The sequence below is a fragment of the Vespa mandarinia genome, chromosome 1 (genome assembly GCF_050613455.1).
Source record: "Vespa mandarinia isolate Hongniang chromosome 1, ASM5061345v1, whole genome shotgun sequence".
NCBI lineage: Eukaryota > Metazoa > Arthropoda > Insecta > Hymenoptera > Vespidae > Vespa > Vespa mandarinia.
The window spans coordinates 5,925,001-5,952,260 of record NC_140810.1 but is presented as its reverse complement, the minus strand read 5'-3'; the positions used below and the strand labels follow the sequence as shown (position 1 = coordinate 5,952,260).

General features: G+C 31.4%; 1 protein-coding gene across 3 annotated transcripts in view; it reads left to right on the top strand.

Moving 5' to 3' along the window:
* Nucleotides 1-27,260, top strand: part of LOC118444849 (tRNA dimethylallyltransferase) — a 103,801-nt gene that overhangs the window by 10,635 nt on the left and 65,906 nt on the right. The window contains exons 2-3 of one of the 3 annotated variants that reach the window (XM_085656488.1): nt 21,189-21,345; nt 22,009-22,361. In XM_085656488.1, coding sequence (XP_085512614.1) covers nt 21,262-21,345; nt 22,009-22,361 — 437 coding nt within the window. In that variant the 5' untranslated portion in view covers nt 21,189-21,261. The remainder of the gene's footprint in view (nt 1-21,188; nt 21,346-22,008; nt 22,362-27,260) is intronic. The other 2 variants (XM_085656483.1, XM_085656485.1) reach the window with 2 other exon arrangements.

Sequence of the window (27,260 nt, the reverse complement as noted above, 5' to 3'; positions counted from 1 at the left end):
TTGTGAACTATCAACATACATAATATTCATAAATGGGGAGATGCAAATCCGCAATGCTGCCTCACAGTCACGGCATCGGTCGTAGTTTTCGTGGAACGTCTGGGTTGGCATCATTGCCGAGTATCTAATTGGACCGTGGTTTCTGCCGCGTAGGCTGAGTTGTGCCAATTATAGACAATTTCTAGAAAACACGTAACTTACGTTACTAGACAATATTCCATTATAGACGCGTCGTCAAATGTGGTTCGTGCATAATGGGCCTTCCGCTCATTTTAGTCATACTGCCATGGATTATCTTGATCAACGGTACTTTGGTCGTTGGATTGGTAGAAGAGGACCATTGCTTGGCCTACACGCTTTCCGAACATCAATCCCCTACATTCTTTTTTTCTTTGGGTATACCTCAAACAACTTATTTATGCCACACTGGTCCGTAACGTAGACGTTCTACGTGATTGTATTCTGTATGGATGTCATCGCATTTGGAATACTGTTGAGATTTTTGTTCGGCAGAACATGATACAATATAATGATGCTGAAGGCCATTTCCAACATTTGCTGTGGTCAACAAATATGATGAGTGAAGGATTGTAATACAGTTATGAAGCATTTTTGTATCTGGTTTAATGTTCAAGCATTTTCGGATCGTTCTGGTTTTATAGAATATTATTTCTTCCTTGGAGTTATATAGTAAAATAGACTTCCAAGATTTAACCAAATGTTTTATGAACATCCTATATGCAGGGTTTAAAAATACTGGCGCATTCAGACGTCGTGCTATGATAAAGGAGGTCATTATAAATATATCGAAGATAAGAACCACCGCTCTATCTAACAATTTCAGTAATTGGAACATGAGTGATTGAATTGATATTACAAATTTAGATATAATTCTATACACTCGTATACTCACTCTTTAATTGATATTTTAAAAGAAATTCCAAGAAGACTTTATATAACTTACTTTGTAGAATATAATACCATCATGACCACAATAGCTGATAATGATTTATTAATGCTGTAAGTATTTTTCTGAAGTAGAAAATAATTCTTCGAACATTTTTCCTAAATTTAATTACTGAAACATTTTTTTCTAGCATTAACATAACCTGTTCAATACTTTTAAGGGATCATATCCATTTAGAAATTTTTTTTCCGCATTTTTCAATAGTTTCAAATCTTAAGAATATATTTTGAAAATTTCAGATCAACATCTCTAAAAATATCTGTTAAAATATCTTTAAAACGAAGTTATAGAATTTAGGTCACATATGATCTTATCGTGAATAACTCAATAGGTAAGTGTTTCGAATGTCTTTTGCACAATATTATTATTTCGAAGTATTAAAAAAAAAGATGATGGACGCGAATAATTGAAAAGAAGTAGAGAGGACTAATTGATCGATCACTAAGGATGGGTGCTCCATATATGTTCCTGGAATTGACGACTACAAGTAAAGTTAAAAATTCTTCATTTAATAATAATAGAACCGTACTTGAAACTTTAAACGTGTTTTTTTTTCAAAACACTGTCTTTTAAGATGGAGATCTTATGAAGTATTTATTGTCAACTTTCAATACATTGTTTTTAAATTTACACAAAATATACTGAGAGACATTTGAAGATCGTTCAGGATCTTATATTTTTTTAAATTGATCTTTGTTTTTTAATAATTATATAAAAATGACAACTTTTTCGTATGTATAACTCGAATTTGTTATTAACTTGAATAGATCATTTGGTTTTTTGATTTTAGATGGACCGTTTCGGTTGAAGAGTGTCCACCGTCGAACGTCTCAAAAAATATTCATTAACTGATGGCGGCCATATTATTTTGATTTTTCGATATTTTTTGATGGGTTTTTATTTAAGGTTCTCAATACATGTATCTTTGAGTAAAAAAAAAAAAAAAAAAAAAAAAATAAAAGATTTCGAATTACGAAATTTTTTCTAGACCTTTAGATGGATGTAATCTTAGATTGGATTCTTTTGAGATACTCTCTCCTTTTCTAGGGCTCTTTTTTTTAACGTCTTCTATGTGTGAGTGTGTTTGTGTATAGTGTACTTTTATATATATATATATATATATATATATATATATATATGTTTTAATTTAATTTAAATCATCGTTATAAATTGGTGATATATCATATAATATTAATATATTACATTTATTATATTATTATAATAAACATTCTCTAATAAGTGTATTATATCTTTATATATAATTTGTATGTTAAATATATATTACACATGCATTATATATATTTTATATAATTTATTTATATCTATTTCTTTCTTATAAGTATATAAATACTTCAAAATTGATTAAGGTAATACAGTTCAACACCATTCGTTCAATATACGAAATTAACAGTTTTTTTTCTTCTAGCAATTTGTTTATCTTATGTGTAATAGAAAAAATCGATATTGAATATAATCGCAGACTATATTTGCAGAATTTCCGTTTAAAGTTGTTTCCGCGTTATTTCTGGTGCCTGTTTACTACTTAATAATTAGTTACACTGGTAAAAAAGCCGTGTCGATCATGATCGAGAAAGAGAGAGAGAGGGAAGGAGGGAGAGAGAGAGAGAGAGAGAGAGAGAGAGAGAGAGAGAGAGAGAAAAAGAGAGAGCGAGCGACTTTCGATGAAGTAACTTTACGAGTGGTCTCACTGAGCGTAAGAAAAATGATCTATCTATTTGTAACCACTTGATCTGAAACGATCGGATAATCAGCATAATACTGGTTGCCACGGTGTACGATTTAAAGAGCTCGAATGGACCAGAAATGATCGATCACTTTTATCGGTCGATCATTAAGAGATTCCGGAGGGACGTGGACCATAAGATTTATAGATTTATCTGACTGGTTAATACATTGTTAATATATTTATAACGATTGCTTGATGTCTCTCTTTTTTTTTTTTTAAATAGACAAACGTTATTCTTTGTTACTCTTATCATTATTTATATAACTTTTATTTTGTATTTTCTCGGAATATTTTCGTAGAAAATTTAATATCTTTCGTCGAGGTTTTCTTGCCCTTTCTCGTTATTATGTTTCGAGCCTTTTGTACGGCGTTCGTTCGAATTACGGTAAAAATCGAACTCAGCTGGTCACACGAGAGGTACTCGGAGGCAACCGGTTTTAAATCCACGCTCCGATGACGCGAATTTACGATGCTCTTCGTCGACATGGTCCTTAAGAGACTCGCCTCAAATGCCTACGCCAGACTCGCTGACTCGCCTCGATCGCGTCTTTTAAAAATATATATAGTTAGAGTTCGCTATATTTTATCATTCGTACTATTATGAACTAGCATTTCCCTTACTATTCGATCGTTATCTGACGACGGATTCTTATGGATTTTCAAAGTTGACAACAATCGATAATAAAATTATCTCGAAGTTATATTTCAATGAGAATCAAACAGCTGTACGATCTGTACGTTTATTAATCGTTTCTATTCGAAAGAAAAACAAAGCTTATCTCGATCTTGTATTTTACAACCTCAAGAATAACTATTTATATCGAAGAATAACTAATTATATCGAATAAGGAGATCGAAGAAAATTACATGCACCTTTGTTTATCGGAAAAGCAAACGATAAAAATTCATGGACATGACATATATTTTCTCTATAATGGCTTCTAATGAAACGTCGATTGCTCGATTTATCAATTATATATTTTTTTTAAATACTTATTGGTATCGCTGCGAATAACCTTCGATTCCGTAAACAGTTCTTTCTTCTTACGTAATTCGTAAGTGTCAAAGGGCAGAAAATATTCTGGGAAACGTTTGCAAGTTCAATTCAGAAGTCATTTAATTCTCATTTCTCGGTTTATTCGTTCTGCATTTTACACGAGGAAATCCATAGAAATATGCATATAAATGTTTCTTAGGATGTGTACATGATAAACAAGGAAATTACAAGAACGATGTAAATGGAAAATACGTTTCTTAAGATTTTCGATAAAAGAATACATAATGTATTCATTCGATCGCATTCAGAATAAATATATTCATATTTTATCAGGTATGACATGTAATTACGTTAGTGGAAACTTCGTATTCTAATGTTCCTCTTCTTGGTATCAGTTTCGTGCCAAGCTTGTTAAGTTTAAACAGGTTAACTCATCAGATAAACATTATTACTGTGATTTTGATGATGTATGTATTAGTCTAACGTAAGAAATTGTCGACTTTAACCTTCATTCATGCATGAATTTATACATTCATTGAGCGCATATATCGTTGCCGCTAAAAGAAGGCGACTATCCTTGACTCTGAAGTTTCTAATCTTGTTTCAGTGGTATTATTGTGGTCGTTGCGAATATTACTACATTCACGATTCTCTACTTGTTTTTTTTTTTTTTTTTTTTTTTTTTTTTTTTTTTATAATATCTTTGTTACGTAATTGAAGTAAGAGACTCGCGTCTTAATTTGTTCTTTTCTTTTTCTTTTTTTTTAATTATTATCAACACTATACGCTATTGTTTTCTTCTTAATTATAGAAATTTGAATACGTTTATTAAGAAAAAAAAAAAAAATAATAATAATAATAAAAAGCAAAAAAAAAAAATAAATAAAAAAGAAAAGAAATCAGAAATTCGTTCGATTTACGTACAATTTACGATTAGATCGATTCTTTTTTGCGCTAATCTGCATGAATGTATAATAGTTAGTAAGACGACGCGTGAGCCGATTCATAATAACTTTCTAAGATATGCAATTTCAGAAGAGTCTCGACATCAATTGCATTGATTTGAAAGGAAACGAGAAGAACGCGTCATCAGCTTGAAATCACATTGCGTTCCAAGAAGAGCTTATTGTACGCTTATGATTAACGGCATAACGAGTTAGAATTCATTGCTACTTTGTACATGGTCGAAGGTATTTTTTTTTTTTTTTTTTTTTTTTTTTCTTTTTTTTTATCGCGTCTCGCGATTAGAATGGCGACTTATATAAGTCCGCAAATCTCAACGTTACGTGATAACAACGTAATAACACGTGTAATCACAGCAACGCTTTTGATTTCTCGGGAAAAAATTTGCGTGGGGGGTGAAACAAAGTGCAACTGTATCTCTCTGTTTATTTTTTTACCTCCCTCTTTTTCCTTTTTTTTCTCCCCTTTTTTTTCCTTTTTTTTCCTCTTTTTTTATGTCTTTGTTACGTTTTTGTCGTTACGCCGAGATAAACGTTACTGATTCATCGGCAATAGCAATTGCTTGGCGCCGGCTCTCGTCTCGTGGTTTTTCCGTAACGAAAGAAGACGTAAGAGCTCGAAGAATCGTGCAAGTGTTAATTCGATCTTCCTTAAGACTTCGTTAGTTTCCTTAGAACTTCACGTTATGGCATGCAGTTTTATATGTATTTTTATTTTTCACGAGAAGTATTGTGCTTTCGATAGAAACATTATTACAACATTGTTTGATGTATAATTAACGTCGGAAACAATGTGTTCCTTATGATTTATTTTTAATAAGAAATTTAGATTAATGAACAATATCGAGAGAAATATAATAAAAATAAAAAAATAAAAAAAAGTATATATATATATATATGTATATGTATTTGTACTTTTAACTTTAGCAAATTAGATATTCAAAGTAATGAAAATTTCGTTATCATTTAACAAGTAACAAGCATTTGTTATCGATCGAATAATTTAAATATAATACTCGATTTTTCTTGTCTAATTTCAAGCAAGTAATTGCAAAAATAAGTTGAATCAAGTTAATTTGACCGAACAAAACTATATTTATCTGTTACGAAATTGAACTCATTCCACGGGGCGAGAACTTAAGTGGCAATGTTGATAACAGTGAAACGAGAAAGTGGAAAGACGTTAATGAGAGTTTTTCTTTGACTTCCAAGAAGAGTCTCTTCTTTTACCGGTAATGCTGATGGGAATGGCGATGGGTATTGCTTTGTTGGTGTGGTGGTGTGGGCGACAACGGGTTAAACGCTCGAGGACGGAAATACGCGTCGTTTTCGCGAGGTCACTAACCTCCAAAGACTGAAACTTTTTTCGCGCTGACTAATGGCGAACGTCGTTTCCTTTCGATAGATACCACTACACCTCCGTCAGATAATTCCTGACTGAGACCGATCCATTAATTATGATCTTTACGAGCAGCTACATTTCTTATTTTCTTTAATTTTTTTTCCTTCTCTTTTTTTTTTTTTTTTTTTTTTTTTTCTTCATATCCTTTTATTTTATTCTTCTTTCTAATATCGTTCGTCACTCTTAGATACTATCGTTTTTTTAGTTCTCTAACACAGTTTCAGTATTACATAGACGAGAATATATCAAGAACACGTGTCTACGTAAGTTTAAAAAAGAAAAATATAACTCGTAAAGTTGAAAATAACTCGTAAAATATAACTCGTTATTCCTTTTATTGGTACAAATTGCTTTTTCCTCATGATAGAATTTTTTGAATAACGTTTTATAGAATTTTCCCTTTTAGAATGTGATAAAGCTTTTCAATACGTAATCAAATGGTATGAGTAAATCCGAATGTTAAAAGAATCACGTATACCATCTGATTTAATTGCACGATATATATGTCTCGATCATAATAAAAAAAAAAAAAATATATATATATATATATATATATATATTAATGGAAAGAGATTCTAAATTAAAAATGTCCTGTAGCAATTTGTATTGCCGAGAAGGAATTGATTTTATTTTTCTTTTAACGAGAGATAAAATAGTGGGAGAAAAGACGAATATTATTGATCCACTTCCTAATAGGGATGATGGTATATACTGAAGGAAAAATAATAGATAGCGTTAATTAATAATGGACAAATTTTTAATCATGACAAAGATAGATAGAGAGAGAGAGAGAGAGAGAGAGAGAGAGAGAGAGAGAGTGAGAGAGAAAGAATGAAAAAAAAAGAAACATTCAATTTATCGTCGTATAGATCAGGATGTCGTCTCGAGGTAGAATTCAGAGTGGGAAGCGATCGTTACCCGATCATTGGCCGATCGCAGGCATGTTGTAGATCGAGCACTTGAACGGGATTTTGAGTGTTTCGTGATCAATGCGAAAGGATCGTGTCCGCTCGCTCGTAGTCGATGACCTCTCTTCGGTGATTGCTCGCGCAATTGGCACATCAAGGTCGCTCTTTCGGCCATCCAAGGTTATATTTCGAGTAGTAATCTTTTTTAACTCTCTTCGCTCGTTCGAGCAAGTTTACACCTGCCAACTTTGTATCTCATTACTCCCACGTTTTTCTCCCCCTTCCTTTATCTGTTTTCTTTTCTTTTTTTTTTTTTTTTTTTTTTTTTTTTTTTTTTTTTTTTTTTTTTGAGACGCTGCTTCTAAACGCATCATGTGCGAATTATTCTTTACTTTTCTTTTTCTTTTCTTTTTATGTCATTAATTATGGGAAAATCTCTTTTTATGTCATTAATTATAGGAAGGAAAATTATTTGTGGTATGCGAATTTTAATGAACTTACAATTTGAACGAATGATTCATAATCAACTTTATTAATTTATTCCTTCAAGACGACGAAACACGAGCCTCGTGCGAGCAATTTAAATAAAATTCTTCATGTAAGTGTTTCCCACGCTCATTTCATCTTTTTTTATCCTCGTATTTTCTTTTCGTCGATCGATCGAAGAAAAGATCCGGTATGAGAATTTTCTCGCGGGGATTTTCTTTCGACATTCTTTCACTTTCATTTATTTTTAAGCTCGTCGTAAACAAACGTAAACGAACGATTCGATTGACATGAATTATCATTCGTAATGAACGATTTCTTCTTTAAGCTCGTTGGAAGATTCGTCAATTCGATTCTCGAACTACTCCGTGGTTGGGTTCGCAAATATGATCTAACGATGATTAATATTCATGTATTTAAGTACATACGTACACGTTCTTAGAGATGAACGACATTCACGTTGAATCACTCTTACGATGATGACTCAGTTTGAACGATGACAGTTGAATTTTTTTACATAGTGAACGAATATCACGAGCTATGTTTTACAACATTCAATTTTTCTTTTTTCTTCTTTCTTTCTTTCCTTTTTTCTTTTTCTTTCTTTTTCTTTTTTTTCTTCTTTTTCTTTTTTTGTCGTTAAAAATTATTCGAAAGCTCTCTGATGTTTGTTGGTGATATTAAGACGTTCCTATTTTTATTTTGATTTAACAAAGATTTATATTTCTCCGAGAAACTACGATGTTAAGGATAAGTCATCGTTTTTCTCGTTAATGTACGATGATTCGTCTTAGTTTCGCGAATAGTTTAATAGAAAAAAGCAGTTGATAATATCGTGATTTTGTTGACGGCGATAATTTCATCGCTGACATTTAACCGCTTGGGTGGGCTAATAGAGATCATTTCGTAGTCGTGAATAATACTTACAATTTTTTTTTTTTTTTTTTTTTTTCTTTTATTCTTGCATATATTTCGATTGATCATATATTTAAGCTTATATATATATATATATATATATATATATATATATATATATTATGTGTTAAAATTTTATACGTAGTTTATATAACATAATAAAAAAAATTAATATTATTAACCATTTAATAGATTTAGTCGATAATCGTTTATTACGAGATAAAATATTTCATAACATTTTCTTTTCTATTTGGATATTTATTGATTTTTTTTTAATTAATCAAAGCTGTTTATAAATTACAAATTATATGGGTATTGAATAGAGATAAAAAAAAATTTGTCACTTGATTGGAGAGTACGAATCAAGCTGTGATCGTATACCAGTTCGTAAAACGAGTAAAAAAGTGAGGAAAGAAGTCGGAAGGCATTGCACAACGAATGGAGTATTAGGAGGTCCGTCAAAGAGAACGGCGAATCGATGATAACCTTCTTCTGAAGTTTTAATTATGCTAAATAGAATGCATGCTTATTACTATTATTATTATCATTACTATCGTTTATCCAAACGTCATCATGTGTAATCGATTTTTCACAGTTTTTTATACATATAATTCGATACAAAGTATTTATACGCATTTCTTTTCAATTGATTCCATTAAAAGGATAGCACGTCTCTAAATAAATTTTCGAGTTATCTCATTTAAAGATCAACGAATTTTCAATGTATACGTAACGTAACGTGCATGGTCACGAGATATTTCGTACGAGCGACTTTCTCTTTGTGAGTGCTACTTCAGTTATCAGTGCCATTAGTATGAATGAAAGCATAGGTAAAGAAATAAACAAAAGAGGAAAAAGAAAGAAAGGAAGAAAGAAAGAAAGATAAAAAAGGGTATCATTTGCTACCGCTAAATAATTTTTCGTAACGATAGGCAGATATCGAAATAAAAACTTGATGACACTTTTTCAAATAGAAACTTTTGATTTGCTTCCAAACGCCATCACGTGACATCGTGGTCGCCAATGATGGTTTTTTATTCCGTCACATTTTATATACATAGTAATATACAAACGGGAATTCTTAATGAGCCGTGCCAACGAAATTGATTGCTACACGAGGTTACCCACACGAGAAGCGATAAAACGAACACGAATTCGTTTCTCATTTGATGGTGGTCTCGCGATTGGCCGATCTATCGCGGACTTGATACGATCCAATTAATGATTCGGTTAATTAGTTTCCACAGCATTGAACATTGTTCAAATGATTGCTCGAATTTATCAATGAGCCCTACATCTTTCCATCCTTCTCTCACTCTCTCTCTCTCTCTCTCTCTCTCTCTCTCTCTCTCTCTCTCTCTCTCTCTCTCTCTTTTTCTTGTAGACACATAAACATTACGTACACGCTCGATCTTCAAAATTCGATTTCTTTTTTGCTTTGATATGAGACGAAAATCAATAATCGCTCGGCACAATCGACTTTTCACCCTCTCTCTCTCTCTCTCTCTCTCTCTCTCTCTCTCTCTCTCTCTCTCTCTCTCTCTCTCTCTCTCTCTCTCTCTCTCTCTCTCTCTCTCTCTCTCTCTCTCTCTCTCTCTCTCTCTCTCTCTCTCTCTCTCTCTTTCTCATCATAAATTTAATATCGATAATCTTCTCTACTTTTTAGTTAGAATTAATCGAAGGAGTCGACAATTTTCAAAAATTTCGAACGTTATCTTAATTTCCAACCATTCGAGAATATGATTTTCTACATTTTGAATGTACGTTTTGATCTTTTAAGTTGATTTTGTATTAATGTGAACGTTCGTTGTTCGACTTATCAAAATTTTAGTAAAATCGGACAATGGTTTTAAAGAAGATAAATTTCATTCTTTTTTGTCGTTGGACTATTATAGTCCACAGATACGATAAGATTTCAACGAACGACGGTCGTCGTTATCGAAGAAATATCAAATATCGAATAAGAAAAAAAAAACAGACAAGAAACTTTACCACCATTAAGACGCAAACCTCTCGAACGATATTTTTCTGATAGGTCATCTTCTTCGTGAGTATAGTAAACGCAAAAGACGTTTCACTTTCACAGTAATTAGTATCGATTTAACGTCGCTAATGATTTCTTTTTTCTTTCTCCGTTTCTCATTGTCCATATTATCTATCAATTATACAGAAGAACAAAAAAAAAGTATTTTCTCTTGTAGCAGTGGACTTAACAAAATAATTTCAGATATTAAAGTAAAAAAGAAAAGGAAAAAAAAAAAAATTTAATCGCCATATTTTATCGTTCTCGGACGTGCAAGAAAATTCATGGGTTAATAAAATCGCATGAATTTATACAATCTAATTATGCTTCATACGATTTCAATAAAGTATAATTAAATAAGAGATAATATAAAAATTGCGTGTTGGAAGTTCATCTAAAGAGATAGATAACTGCTTTAGACAATGTAGCATTGTGATGGAATATCATATATATATATATATATATATATATATATATATATACATATATATATATACATATATACATATATATATATATATGCATTGAAATGATTACTTCTTTTTTCTTTCTTTCTCTTCTTTTTTTTTTCTTTTTTCTTTTTTTCATACTTTGATGAATATCGACAGTGATCGCCTTCTTCCGGCGTACTCGAATCGCACGCAATGAGAGTCGATAGAAATCTTTCGAGGACTCTCCTAGATCCTTTGTCCCGATTCTCCGTAACATTTCAAAGCACCCTTCTGGAAGCAGTGCCTCTTATCTCTCACCGATCGCTTATCGGATCGCATTACTCCGGCAAGTGAAACATTAATTCGTTCTTTTTTTTTCCGAATCACGTTTAAAATTTTCATTTTGATTCTGACATTTGGTCTTTGGGACAATATAAACATAATATAATAACAAAAATAATAATGACAATGAGAAAATCGTACGATTTGGCAAATATTTCGAATTTTTATAAAACGGAACAGTAAATGAGAGAGAGAGAGAGAGAGAGAGAGAGAGAGAGAGAGAGAGTGTTATAAGTATGTAAAATATTTTCCTTATCGTTTCTTTAAAAGGAAAATTACGAGGAAACTTTTCACAACATATAATACATTTACACGTATGCGTACATACTTTGTTGTTAAGAAGAAATACATAGAAGTAGAAGTATGTTGAAGAGAAAAAAAAAGAAAAAAAAGAGAAGAGAGAGAGAGAGAGAGAGAGAGAGAGAGAGAGAGAAAGAGAGAAGAAAGGGAGGACCGGTTCTTCGAGTTGATAAGAGGATGACGTGAGAAACTCGAATACGATACGACGTGGGGATGCGATTCTACCGGCGGATAAAACGAGACGGGTAATCAACGGCGGGAAAAGGAAGGATAATCGTGATGAGCGTATACTTGAGAAAGAAGGAGTGATCGTTTGTATGCACCATCCCGTTCCTGGACCAGTTTTCGTAAACGCAGGTACCCCTAAACGATAGAGACCGAAGCCACCAAGTTAGGTGGAATACTTTAAAAGAAGGTATTCACCTTTTCTCTTTAGGGGATCACCCTTGTACTAACGTACCACGGATTAATTTGCTTCTTTGTCCGTAAGTTCCCGCGCTTGATACTATTCCACATCATTCTTGTTGTTTTCGAGATGCGAAAAAGGGGCGAATGGCTTTGACCGGTCGTTAAGATAATCTTCTTTGTGTAGATATTTTCGTTGTTCTTCTACGTTTAAGGATCTTCAGGAAGGAAGGGAAGTGTGGGAGAGGAGGTAAGTTTTGAAGAATAAAGGTACGATGAATTTTTGATACGAAGATTATTATTTAAAATGAAATACGAACGGGTATTTTGTTAAGTTTAAAATAAAATAAAAAAAAAGAAAAAGAATTAAAAAAATGGAGAATATAATTCTGTATAGATTCAACGATGTTTATGTATTTACATATATATATATATATATATATATATATATATATATATATGTAAGATATCTAGTTATTTATTTTAAATTCTTGTATGGCAAATTAATTTATATGGTTTTGTAAATTTCATTTCAAATTAAGGAAGATTAAATATAATATTTTAACGAAGAACTTGTTTCTAATGATGAAAAAAGAAGCAAATAAAATTACTCACTTGGTGAACTACCTCTCTATCTCTATTTCACGAGGAAACTTTGTATCGTGGCGGTAAGATACGAATTCCCGTGGATGTGAATAATTACTTTAACGATCTCTCACTTTACTAGCTTATCTTTTAGATTTATCGTATACGCATGCCATCCGTGTGCAATCGTCTCACCGCATTTATGATCATCTTTGCATTTACGTTTTTTCTTAGTCATAATCGATCGATCTTTCGCGACGATGATTCCCGATCAACTTGATGTCTTCTTTCTTTTTTTTCTTTTCTACTTTCTCTTTCTTTCTCTTTTTTTTTTCTTTTTTTTCTTTTTTTCTTTTTTTTTTTGTACCGTCGCTAAAGCACTTTGGAAAACGTACCGACAAAGGAAAGTCCGCATCATCGAGGACCTTCAACAGGCTTTCCAAGGAGGTCTCCGAAATCTTTTCGTTATTTGCTCTGTAAGCTGGTTTTAAGAGTTTTTCGGTGCTCTTCACGAAAGGTCTTCTTTCTTTTCTCCGTCATCTCTTCGAGCGTCATTTCTTTATTCAATTTTTTTTTCACGAACGAAAAAGAAATCAACTGACGTGTGCAAAATTAAAAATTTGGAAAAAGTTTTATTTCTTGTAGAAATTAAAAAGATTAACATAGACATATGTTTAAGCACATATACATATTTTAGATATATATTAGATATACATTAGATATATATTTTTTGATGATAAATTTAAATTTATCAGGTATATGTATATGTTCTATGTTACATCATGTGTATATATATATACACATAATGATTTTTTTGATAATTTTTGATGATTTTTGATAAAAATATATATAAATATTTATTTAATATATAAATACATAATTAAATATAAATATTTAAATAAACTAAAAAATAATTATTTTATTTAATAATTAAATAATTAATAACATGTAATAAATTATAAAATATAATTATTATTTTATAAAAATATTTACAATAATTAATTGTTTATGTTACTTGTAATTAAATATTAATTAAAACTGATTAATAGTTAATTATATATATATATATAACTAATATATATAACACTTATGAATGTTTTAATATTCACGTACGTGTGTTTCATTTTTTTTTAATTTTCTTTTTTTTATAATCATGAACCATCAACTGTGTTTAGATCTTTGGCTTAATATGTTCCATATAAGATTTTACAATAAAACTGAAAGAAAAGAGAAAAGTATCTCAACACATTGAAAGTCTTTAGAATTTTTGCAAGTCTTACAAGTTGTAAATCTTACAAATCGTTCTTTCTTTTCTTTTCTTTTTTTTTTTTTTAGTCGCGTGTTAGATTACCATTTCAAGTTTGATATAGCATAACGTGTTTCGATGAATATTAAAATCTAAAACGATAACGGGACTTTTAAAAATTCGATAGAAAGAAGCAGTCGGCTTTCCTTTTGGTTTATTGTTGCTCCGGAAATCGCAAGAGATACTTCGCAAGGCGTTCTTCGTTACGACATCGACGTCCTGCGCGAGCTCGTTCGTTCAAATGTCCTGCGTTATTCGTGCCTAACATATTTAAACCGACATTTCCTAATACAAGCCATTCGACCGTAAGCGTCTATAATCAATTCTAATATGCCTTAGGACTTGATGACCCTTCTCTACGCATAGCTATGCGAACTAAGTTTTCTACTGATTAAGTATTCAACGTGAATTTTTTGTCTAATTTATTAGACTCCCCCTCTTCTTCATCCTCATCCCTTCTCCGTCTTCTCCTCTCCACCACTTTCCTTGTCAGCTTGAACCTCTTGCTCGTTCGGATTTTTGCCGGTTAAAACCAAAATGGTAAGCTGAATTTGGGAACTTCGTTTCGAGATTCGAACACTCCTAAATTCGATTTAATTTAACAGGCCAAAATTCGAATCGATATTTCGATTCAAAACGTCTTGTCAGCTTAACCTCGTACGATCAGACGTTTGCCGAATGAAACCGAAATGGAAACTTGAATTTGGTAAGTTTCTGCTGAGAATCGAATACGTTTCTTAATTTGATTAAATTCAAACGATAAGATTTTTAGAATTTCGATTGAAATCTAGCCGCTAATCGTACGAATGTTTCTCTATCACAGAATAAATATACAATTTTAAATCTTTTTAAATGTATACACTTTCGTGTATTTCGTGTTTGACATGTTAAATGAAAAAAGTCCAAGGGATTTATCGTTTCTTTACAAGAGATAAAAGCTTTCGGTTTCTAAGAAACAGACACTTAACTTCCTTTATCGTTCGGTTTACTGTTACCTCTAATCAGAAGGAGCTCACCGAGTTGGAACGTTACTTCCAGCAGAAACGTTCCTTTAAAATCTCTGCATCTTGGATCTCTGGACTGGATGTTACTCGCACTTTCTATTAATCACGTGCTTGATTTATATCTCGTTTATTTTCAGAAAATTAATTATACTCTTAATACTATGAAAACAACGATGCTGTTTCACTAATCAACTATCTTCCGTTCGATTATCATTCGTTAGTACTAATTAGTATTCATAGAAATAATGTTCGTATTATCTTTGTTTTCTTTTCTTTTCCTTTTTTCTTTTTTCTTTTTTCTTTTTTCTTTTTTTCTTTTTTTTTTTTTTTCTTTTTTGTTAAATTTTATATTCGACAATCGTATTATCGTTTCGTCAATAATAATTCGTACGAGCTATGCTCTGCCTAGCGTAATGCCGCCTTGAATGGTACGAGGAGGATAATCCTGCTATCATTATAGTAAAACCTTGAAGGGAAACGATCGGCATCGACGGATGTAACGAATGTCATCCGGACACGGTAACTTGCCAATCGTAATCCATGTTATATCGTATTATGACCGATTAGAAAACATACGACGGAGTTGGTTGCTCGCGTGCGGAGGTCAGACGAGATTAGGTAGGGAGAGAGAGAAAAGAGATTAGAAACTAGAAGTTGTACGACGTTTTCCGACAATACGTCGAATCATGTCCATATATTTATTTTTCCTCAATCGTACAAGAGAATATCGATAACGATTAAAAGTAATGTACATATATATATATATATATATATATATATATATATATATAAAATATATATATAAAATTAACAATAAATATATTAATTTATTTTATTTGTTTAATTAACTTTCCTCATTATATTTCGATCGTATAAATTCCAATAGAGATGAAATGATCGAATAAAAAATATAGCTTACATCGTATCTTTCTTTCTTCGTAATCATAAATTTTCATTAATAAGTAACTGAACTTCTTTGTCTTTTCTGAACATTATTTTTGATTTTTAGAGATTTATTATTATTATTTTTTTTTTTCTTTGTTCGAAACGAGCCGGTAGTATAAGAAACAATTATTAACTATATTTAAAGTAACGACGCTAAGCTACAAGAAGGAGAGTATATTTCGCGTAATTGCTTCAACGATGTGCTGCCGGTGGTTTTGATAATTGCTTCTTCTAACAGTGGGAGGTCTCCCTCGAGTTGCCAGTGTTCCTTTAAGCGTTACGAATAAATCATCGTGCAGGATATTTTAAATAGTGAACTTATCTCCTCTCTGGTGAACCGTTAGAACAGCACGTTTCTCTATTTTGCCTTTGATTGCCTAAGTTTACTTCTCTCTTTTCCTAATCCTCATTCTCTGTTCTCCTTTTTTTTTTCTTTCCTCGTCCTTTTCCTCCTCCCCATCGTCCTCCTCCTCCTTCTCTTTATTCTTCATCTTCTTCTTCTCTTGCTTCTTGCCTTTTCTCTTTCTCTACTATTCTAAGGCGACCTTGAGTCTAGGAAACGATTAGAGCCGTGCCTTCCTGCTCACCATCTATTTTTGGTATCATGAATTAGATCTCTTAGATTCGTTCGTCTTGGCTACCATCGTTCGGAATTTGTATTTATTAACGAATTGCCTATTAAATCGATACGGCACATAATTAATTTTTTTTTTATATGAATAGAAGTAGTAACAATATCAAAGTAGGAATAGTAGAGCTTCATCTGCTTTACATTTTCTAGTTTCATTAGAACTATTCTCTATGATTCATATAGCGTTAGACATTATAACGAGATAACGATGTATATCGATGCTAATATATTTACAAGCTTTCTCAGGAGAAAAGGGCCCGGTGAAAGTCCATACTATAATATAACATAAATGACTGCGTTAATTAATTACTCTTTCAACGTGATTTCGAGACATTTACAAGTATAGAAAAGTCCTATATATATATATATATATATATATATATATATATATATATGTAAGATATATATATATATAGGATATATATATATATATAGGATATATATATATATATATATATATATCGTAATTAAGGTTGCTGAAGGGAGATTTAAATAATTATCAATTTAAAAGCGTTGGAAATGGAATTTAGGTCGTGGAAGAAAAGCTTTTTGATAGCTCTGAAATGATAATTTGCAAGTAAGAGAATCATGGCTGGAATGGGCAGCCTTAAGATGATCGCGTCACGGAAGAGAGTCAACGACGTCGCGTGCGTTTGCTCGAACGTTAATATATTAGTTACGGGAGCGATAGTCCACGACGACGACAACGACGAATGAACGTGTTAATAAATAACGTTCTTGGAAGATCGGCTTACTGAGTAGCGATGTCGTAAATCGATGATTAAATAAACTTATGCCATGCTTGAATGCTTTGACACGAATGAGAAAGGCAAGTTCCTCTTTGAGAGGACTGACTTATTTATTCGATTTGCCTATCTTTCTCTTTCTCTCTCTCTCTCTCTCTCTCTCTCTCTCTTTCTCTCTCTCCATTTATCTCTATTTGTTTATTTTTCTTTTTAAATTTCTATATCTTCCTTTTCTTAATTTTTTCAAAGACAATGTTGTTTCTAACCAGTCCAAGATAGGATTAAAATTTCTACAATTTTATCTTAATTAATACTCCTCTCTCGTTATTACAAAAAAATATCATCAAGTTTTACTGATTTATTACGTTACGTTTTTTAATCGATTTATATCGCGCGATCGAACCATTTAAGGGAGTAACGCTTTTGAATTTTGACTTTCACCGATCGAAAGACTTTTTCTTTTCCAGACCAGGGAAAGTTCCGATCGTTTCCACGAGTTTTTCGATCACGATAAAAACGAATAATATAGATGAGACTGATTTAATATTTATACGATTTCTATCTCTGATTAAAAAAAAAAAAAAAAAAAAAAAAAAGATATAGGTAGATAAAGATATAGTTACGAGACAAATTACTTGGTAAAAATATTTTTTCGATTTGAATATTTCGATAAAAATACGAGAGATAGGATGAAGATGTAAATGAGAAACTATGAAAAATTATTACTTATCTTTCACAATAAATTATATAATATATATATATATATATATATATATATATATATATATATATCGAATTATCGATAAACAATAATTATTGGGTAATAATTGCAAGTCCATATAATTTGAAAGATATCCCGATATAAATTGAATGAAATATCGATCGGATAAGAAAATCGATCAACTATATATTCTTATTAATAAAAGTTATCAATACGTGTATGTATGTGTATCATTCGTAAAAGAACTATCGTTTATATCGTACATCAAAATTTCATTTTGATGTATAATAAACTGTATGACGTCACGATTCGAAACGAATTCCCGGGTATACGCCGATGAGGAGTAGGAGTTTAGCATCGTGGAACGAAGTCGGACTCGTGTAAAGTAAAAGTCAAGGAACGGTTCTATTGTTGGAGATCGCTCGAGATCTTTCAACGTTGAGAGTACGCGCGACCCAGAGAGAATTCGGAGCGAGTGCGAGTCGACTCTTGCCGCGTTCCGTTAGCCGCGTGAGTGCGCGAATACACACACACACACACATACACACACACACACACACACACACATATATATATATATATATATATATATGAGATGAGCCAGCCGGTCATCGTACATATATACAGTCAGTGGATGGAACAGGTTTCGAGAGAGGCTTTCGCTCCTCTCGCAGAAGATATGCCCTCAATGGTCTCATCGCCATCCTCTCCGATCTTTACCACTTCTTCTATTCATTCACCGTTTTCACCGAACATTTTATGATCGACGATGATCACCAAGAAATCCTCCTTCTCTTGATAGATTTGTCAAAAGCAATATTACGCGTAATATACAGAGTTAGAAGTTTCTATCTCGAAAGTTTCTAATTAATAGATTACGTTTCTTTTGCCGCAGATATATGACCGGTTAGATATATTTTTATTTGAATGAATTATTAAATATATCTGTTTTATGTCGATGATAAAGAAAATTGACATAATTGATTCTTTCTAAATAAATCTTGAAAAGTTGTCAATTTTTCCAATGATAAATTATTAATCCTTTACGTATTTCGTTTCTACACACGACAGATTCGCCGAAGGAATATTAACCATTATATGACATTATGTTTCTCTTATAGATATAATTGTTCCATTAAATAAATATAATTATGAATTATTAAATATACTTACATTACGTCGATGGTAAAAACTAATAACACATAATCGAATTTTTTACCACTTACTGTTGAGCAATTGTCAATTTTTAATGAATGTTACTATTCCCTTTTAATAATACGCTTCCGTATTCACGATAGATTCGTTAAAAGGGTTATTATACATTCTATAATATTATATTACTTTTTACAGTTTTTGTAATTATTCCATTAAAGAAATATTATCATGAATTAATTGAATTTATCTATGTTATATCGATTGAATAAAAAGGAATGAATTAATCAAATCCTTTGACATAGTTTTAAGTTATCATCAATTTTTCATGAAGACTTAGTACGTCTCATATATAAGTAAAAATCGTATTTTCATCGGTTGGCGAACATCCTTCGTAAAGAGATCCTGCGGATCGATTTAAGGTTCAATAGCGAACCGGTGGAATGCGGTCTCTCGAGTTCGGCGCGCGTGGAACGAGCCGGTCGCTCGTACTTCTACTTCTTCTTCTTCTTCTTCATCTTCATCTTCTTCTTCTTCTTCTTCTTCTTCTTCTTCTTCTTCTTCTTCTTCTTCTTCTTCTTCTTCTTCTTCTTCTTCTTCTTCTACTTCTTCTTCTTCTTCTTCTTCTTCTTCTCCTCCTTTTTCTTCTTCTCCTTCTTCTCCTTCTTCTCCTTCTTCTTCTTGGTGTACCTTCGCGGTAGAAGATAAGAATAACAGACTCATAGGTGACTATACAAACGGTCGAAATTTCAACGTGGAGAAAAGGAGAATAGCTTCGTCTTTGAACTCGTTTGGGTTCGTTTGGTCGAAATCTTTCTTGTACTTCATTCTAGTGGTAAAACCTATGAAAAAGTACGAAAGATCGAAGCGGAACGAAGGTTGAAGACCGCTTTAGAACGTCGGAAACCTGTTCAAAGATCGAAGACACGGCCGTTCCGGCTACATCTGGCGGCCGGATCGGAACGTTGAAAACCTGTTCCACACCGAGCTATGTCGTGTGTACGTAATGGAATGTTGAGCGTAAAGTCGAAATTCTCGTAATCGGAAACGTTCTTGGATTCTCGTTTATCCGTCTTAGTGGTGCGCATCGAACGTGAACGAACGGAAGAGAAGGAAAGCTCTTCTTTTGCTCTTTCCTTTTTCTTCTTCTTCGTCTATTTCTTCTTCGATGCATTTATGTTTTGCTTTTGTCGTCTCTGTCGAAAATATCCGTTCTTGTTTGAAATATCCGTCATGTTTTAAAAATATCCGACTTGATTGACGTTTCGATCCAAATGAAAAAGTGTTTAGAAATTTGATTCTCTCACTTCGGTATGGTAGAAAGTAATTTTTTCTTTTTCTTTTTTTTTTTCTTTTTTTTTTTTTTCTCTCGATCTGGCGATACCATCATCGAATAAAGAGGATAAATCTACATGAAGATATAAGTCAAAAATGTTCAGTGATATTTTCTTTTCCTACGAAGTTTTATTTCCGAAAACATCGATGTTGAAGATTTTTCGTTGAAGATTTATCTAATGATTTATGATTTCCAAATACTAACATAAATGTTTAAATTAGATTACTTTTAATCATAAAAATGATCTTTCGTTTGACGACTCTTCTATTTACTGTTACTATTCAAAGTTATTTACACAACGCCGAATATGTCAAATCAGTATTACGAAGTTTTATTCTCTACGCCGAGTATATGTTTACTTATGCGCATTCATCCGTGAGACTTTTAACAGTACGCCATTGTGCTTTGGATCCAATTGGTTAAATAGGAACAAAAAATATTAATCTTTAATATTACCCTTTCAAATTGAATTATTAGACTATGAACCTAATCAAACGGATATCGATTTGGAAAAAAAAAACAAGATATAAATACAAGTTTATTCCCATAAAAGATCATGATCATAAAATTTCCATTTAAATGAAATTGTTTTCATCTTCGTTCATATTGTAAAGATTTTATCGCGATATATTCTGGGATTCCCAAAAACTCATAGTGATATTTGAATTCTCGTTTAATTGGACGGATTATCGAAATGACCATAACTCATATTGATTAATTCACTTTTTTATATATAGTAGAGACACGCGCGTAAACTAATTAATGCAATTTGCGCGGTAAATAGCAAGGAGAAAACGAGATAGTAGTAATAGATATACTTTTACAACATAAATTTTTTTTAACCTCTGCCATTACCCTTTCATTTACGATAATCTAGATTGGATGTTAATACGCAGGTGTATAAGGGTCTGGACATCGTTACCGCCAAGGTGACCAAGGAAGAAAAGCAAATGGCGGTTCATCACATGCTGGACATAGTTGATCCTCTCACCTATTTTTCCGTCATCGACTTCAGGGATATGGTGCTACCGATTGTAATCTATTCTGATATATTTTGTATATATTTTTCTTTTTTTATTCGAGGTAGAAACAAAGCTTTCGACAATTTTCTTTTTATTATCAATGATTTTTAGAATGATCGCATGATCTAAAATATCTTTTTCTTTTTGTTCCTTCCACAATACACCCTCCACCTCCCTCGAATGGCATCGTAGATAAAGAAATCCGAACGAAGCCGAATTTTTTCCAATAATAAAAAAGTAAGAAAGACCTTGATATTTTGCATAATTAAATAGCCATGGTCTTTCTTAATAATTTTCGTAAAGAAGTATAAATTATCCTTCAATTTATAGAAATATTATTAAAGTTACGATTTGTTCCAATGTTATTAAATATACTATTTAAATACCTTATTAAAATAAATTGCATCGTTAAAAGTAAACTTGATGCCGCGTAGTGATCGTTAATTGAATGATCGCAGAATGTAACTAAGACGTTTCAATAACTCGAGAGACGCAACAGTATTAACGATCTTTTAATTACGATATTAATACATATTATTTATTTATTTGCTTGTTTCCTCTTTTTTTTCTTTTCTCGTACGTCACTTCAATTTTTCTTTCCCTAATCATGAATCTTTTTCATTTTGTCGCTCATATTAAATCGATTACGATCATTATTTCTTTCGATCGATATAGGTGGACGATTTGCTATTGAAGAAGAAGATGCCGATCGTCGTTGGTGGTACGAATTATTACATAGAGTCTGTACTTTGGAACATACTTGTTTCGAAAGCGAAAAAAAATTCTCAAAACGAGATGGATCAAACGAAAATGATTTTAAGCGATAACGACAAGAAAAATAGAGATGGGAACACACAGGAAACGTTGGAAAGAAGTGAAACGGAAGACGAGTCTTCGCCTTCAAAGAAGATGAAGATCGACGGGTGGACGAGCGAGGAGACGAACGAGGTGCTATATCGTAGATTGGCCGAAATTGATCCGGAAATGGCACAGCGAGTTCATCCTAATAATAGACGGAAGGTTATAAGGTGAGTGACATTTTCGTTCGTCTGCACGTAACATCGTTTCGATTGATATTTCTTTCGAGTGATAGATAAGTACATAGATCGGCGTAGATATATGTAGTTTAAAAAAATAAAAAAAAAAAAAAAAAAAAATAAAAAGAAAACAAAAAAAAAATTTAGAGCCCGAGTGTGCGTATTAGTCGATAAAGAAAAAGAATGTAATCGTTATTATCTCTTTTCGAAGGTTCTTAAATAGATCATAAACTTTAACATGATTTTAACCTGATTTCGATAATCGAGATTATATATCTATTGATTATTTTTTAAATTACGTCTTTTTTCATGTCAGTGAAGTAGAAGAGCCACGTGTGAGAATTTATAATATGAGCATATGAGAAATACGTATATACTTGGTGGTATTGATAAAATTCCGTGCCATTTAAAAAGCGTTATTGGATTTGTACTAATTACGTCTCAGCGGTAATTACATCTCTCTGCGAATCGATTTTTATTGTAACTCTGTAAATTAACGTACATTTTGTTATGTTAATTTTTATTTAACGACCTTCGAATATAAATCGCAACGAAGTTCATTTGATACGATTAACGTTTATTCCTAAATTCTTAAATTTTATGGGATTTTAAAATCTTATTTCTTGTTCGATCATAAGTTATTCTACATCCGATTGAATTCATTCGAAGTAATTTTCATTGTTCGTTCTTTTTTTTTTTTTTTACAAATCATCGAAGATAATTTCCTTACGTAGAGAATATTGTTTTTTATTCGTTTATCGTTCAAACTACGAAGGCTTTTTTTTTTTTTTAGCTTTGTTGATTTACTTTTGAGATGATTTAAAACAAAAAGAAAATTGATCTATTTATATATTTATAACGTAACTCTCTTGCATTTAACGGAATAGATCGGATATTGTCCTTGATATGGATAAACAAGGTCCGTGAACTGGCTAATATCGTGCGCCATTGTTCCACACAATTGAATAATTAATCTGACGATTACTATTGTGAAAGAAAACTTGTATCCAGTTAAACCAAGCTTATATTAACTGATATCAAAGTCGTTGTGTTTCTATAGACCATTAAATATTTATGACTTCGAATTGGTTGGATTCAATACGGGCAGATTGTAATTCGATTTCGAATATCAAAATGCAGCAAATGAAATTTCAATAATTTTATCCCATAAATACATTTGTTAACGCATATAAGCACATATCTATATAATTTAGTTTATTGTTTTAATTTAACGGCATGATATCTTGGTGAAAATTTATTTTTTAAATACCTCGGGCGATGAGTTTTTTTTTACCTTTTTATCATTTTCAAATTTATTACAGATTTTGGACGATAATGATAAAAGAACACGTTATACAATTGTGTACGATCAAGGTAGTTAATTTCCAATCAATATAAACATCTCATCTTTTCACAAAATTCTATTGCAGTTTCTATTGAAATTTTTTTTTTTTTTTCTTTTTTTTTTTTTTTTTTAAAGTAATCTCGAGATATCTGTTTAGATGATTAAACTTATAGACGAATTATTAGCAAATATCTCTTATCTCTCGTTGTTCATAGATTAGTAATATTTTCAGGGTAGATCGAGCAGAGACAAGTTATCGAAAATGATTATTTGCGTCTTTCAAATTAAAAGATTTTTTACGGACGTATAGTTCTATCTTTCGATATCCATACTTTGATATGCACATGTCTTCTTACATGTACAGTATAGATGAATATAAACGTTGTTAAAGAGGCGAAAGTCTTTCGTGTAATAGTTTCTCGCACGATCACGCATAAGATATATGCTCCTTGATAACGATCGTGCTTTACGATAATGATCGACGACCATGGTCGAAGTGTCGAACTTCTCCTTCGTTATACATTCGAAACGGGATAGAAACGAGGTCGATTCTCTTATTTTCATCTTGGGAAACGTACCAATTTTGCGATTCATCTGCAGGCTAAGTTTCGAATTATACGATACGGAACGCGCGGATTAATTGTAGGCTGTCGGCAGTCGGTAAATATCGCTTTCTTTGTGTCTACGTGCTTCATACTCGATATTCGATAAACTCTAGATAGATATAATTGATATATCGCGATAATGTTACATGTTATTACAATAAAAACTTTCCCGTCGGAAAACAGGGAGCGTATACCTAATATGCATATATCTTTCGTAATTATTTATTTCTATTTTTTTTTTATATTCATTTTACATTCACAAAATACGATACTTGTAATTGTTTGCTAAAGTATCTTTTTACCTTATATATGCAGATATAATATATATTTTTATTTTGTATTGATATATTTAAAACATGGAAGTATATCAAGAAAAAAAAAAGAACTTCTCCTTCGTTATACATTCGAAATGGGAATGAAAAATAAAATGAGACCGATCATTCGTATTTATTTCATTAAGAAAAAAAAAAAAATAAAAAAAAAAAAAACATCTTTTAGATTTAAATGAAACATATTTAAAATATTTTACCATAAGCGTGTATACGTTTTCTTTTAAATTGAAAGATAAACAAAAGAGCAAATGAAATTAATTTCGTACTTGAAAGGAACTCTTTCAAATTTGATCGATGAAAGTTTGTAAGTAGAATCCATCGTGATGCTCGACGTTGACCAATTAGGCCGTCGAAAAGCCGGTTGTTGCATTTCGACGTGGGCCACGCGCTTTCACAATAAGATTTTGTGGGTTTCTTTTCGCAGCTGGCATACAGTTACATATATAAATTTACGTACACCAATGTAGAACTAACTTATTTTCACGTTGGAGAATAGAAAAGATGGTCGACTCAAAGGATGGTCAACAGTCGACTAAAATTGGGATAGGTCAGGGAAAGGATCTTTGCGTGTAAACGAGAAAGCCAAAGGACTAGGACAGCTGCGAACCTTTCCTCCTTTTATTAGTATTTCCTTCTTCTTTTTTTTTTTTTTCTATCATTTTTCTTTTACACACACACACACACATACATACACACGACACACTTTTGTCCGACAGATGTATCGAGATCTCGTTCCTTTTAACATATTTTATGATTAATGCGAGTCACCGTTGTTACTAATTTTAATTTTATTTCAATTGTTGTTCAATAAAACGTTACGATTTTCGAAAGACTTTTTACGGAAAAAGTCTTCTCTTTTTCTTTTTTTTTTTTTTTTATTCTTCTATTCTTTGACATATTCTTTTTTCTTCTTTACGGCATATTACAATTTTGCAAATATTGGAATGGATTGCTTCAAATGTTTTGAAAATATTTTTTGAAATTTTTTATAAATGAAATATAGATTACGATGAATGATTATATCTTAAAAGGATCGTATAGTTTATAATGTAATAGAAGAGATTAAAAAATCGTGTTGAGAAGTGTTTCTTTTGAAGTGGTGCACCACGAAATGGTGCAATGTCGTGCGTGATATTCGCGTGAGCACGCGATTAATATACTCTTTTTCGTCTTTTTCGTCCTAGATTTGTAAAGAATAATAATTTATTACCACGAGTAGATGGTTTGCATAAATATCCATTCTCGTCAAAAGCTCGGAAAAAACAACGAAAGTTTCTTATCTATTCATATTGTGAAAATTTTATCAAAGATTCTAACGCTTTGTGCTTATTCAACTTTTCTTTTTTTATATATTTGTTAGGTATTGTTACATATATTATATACAGACATATAAATAATATATTAGTAAATCACATAAATAAATTATTTTATTTAATTTATATGTTTTATTTTAATATACATTTATATATTAAACGTACATATGTATGTATGTATATATATTCAGATTTAAACCGATCATGTAAACAATAAACGTCTACCTTCAAGTCAAAAATATTTCTAAGTCGCATTTTGAAGAATAAGATCTAACTGTGATAGTTTTGTGCATGTATCAAACAACAGTAGATTTATCAGTAAACAACAAAATAAATGAGAATTTTACTGCATAAAATACAAATAGAATATGTACTTTCAAATACGAATATTAGTTTTTCTTGAACAAAGTTGAGTCTCATGCACGAGCACTTTTGCCGCGAGGTACCCTCTTTTAATGTACATATATATATATATACACACACACACACACGCGCGCGCGCACGCACGCACGCACATACATACGTACGTAAGGAAGGCAATTTCGTTCGTGGTCTGTAAACGGGCGTCGATATACTCAGAAAGAATGAAAAAATACATTAACCGAGTTGCTTTCACCACGATGGAAATGTACGGTCATAACGTTAGCCTCGCCTCGCCCAGTTCATAAAAAATAATGCGTTAAAAGATGCGTATTATCAACAGCAAAACACGTGATTCTAGTTGATTTTTAAGACAAAAAATATCTATAGGGGTTTTTTACAAAATGACTTTCAAGTTCGATCGAATATACAAGCGATTATATATATTATCGCTTGTATATTATATTATATAATATATATATATATATATTATTATATATATATATATTATATATTAATATAATATATAATATATAATATATATAATATATATTAAATATATATATATATAATATATATTAAATATATATATATATATATTATATATTATATTATTATATATATATATATATATATATATATTATTCACATTTAAATCGATCGTGTGAAGTTAATCTGATAGATCTTATATATTTTTATATTATGTAAGATTCATGAGAAAAATTAGGTCCTTGAGTGATTATTCTAAACTACTAAGCTATCTAGGTTTTTAGGTCGACCTTCTCGCGAATAGTTATAGTATGTATGAAATTGAAGTGTTCGTTCTCTCACATAGCCCATCTATATTTTTAAATGTCATTTTATATATAATACATTTAATATTAACAACTTTTTTTTTTAATTTGAATAAAAACTTTTATATTCCTTTATTATAA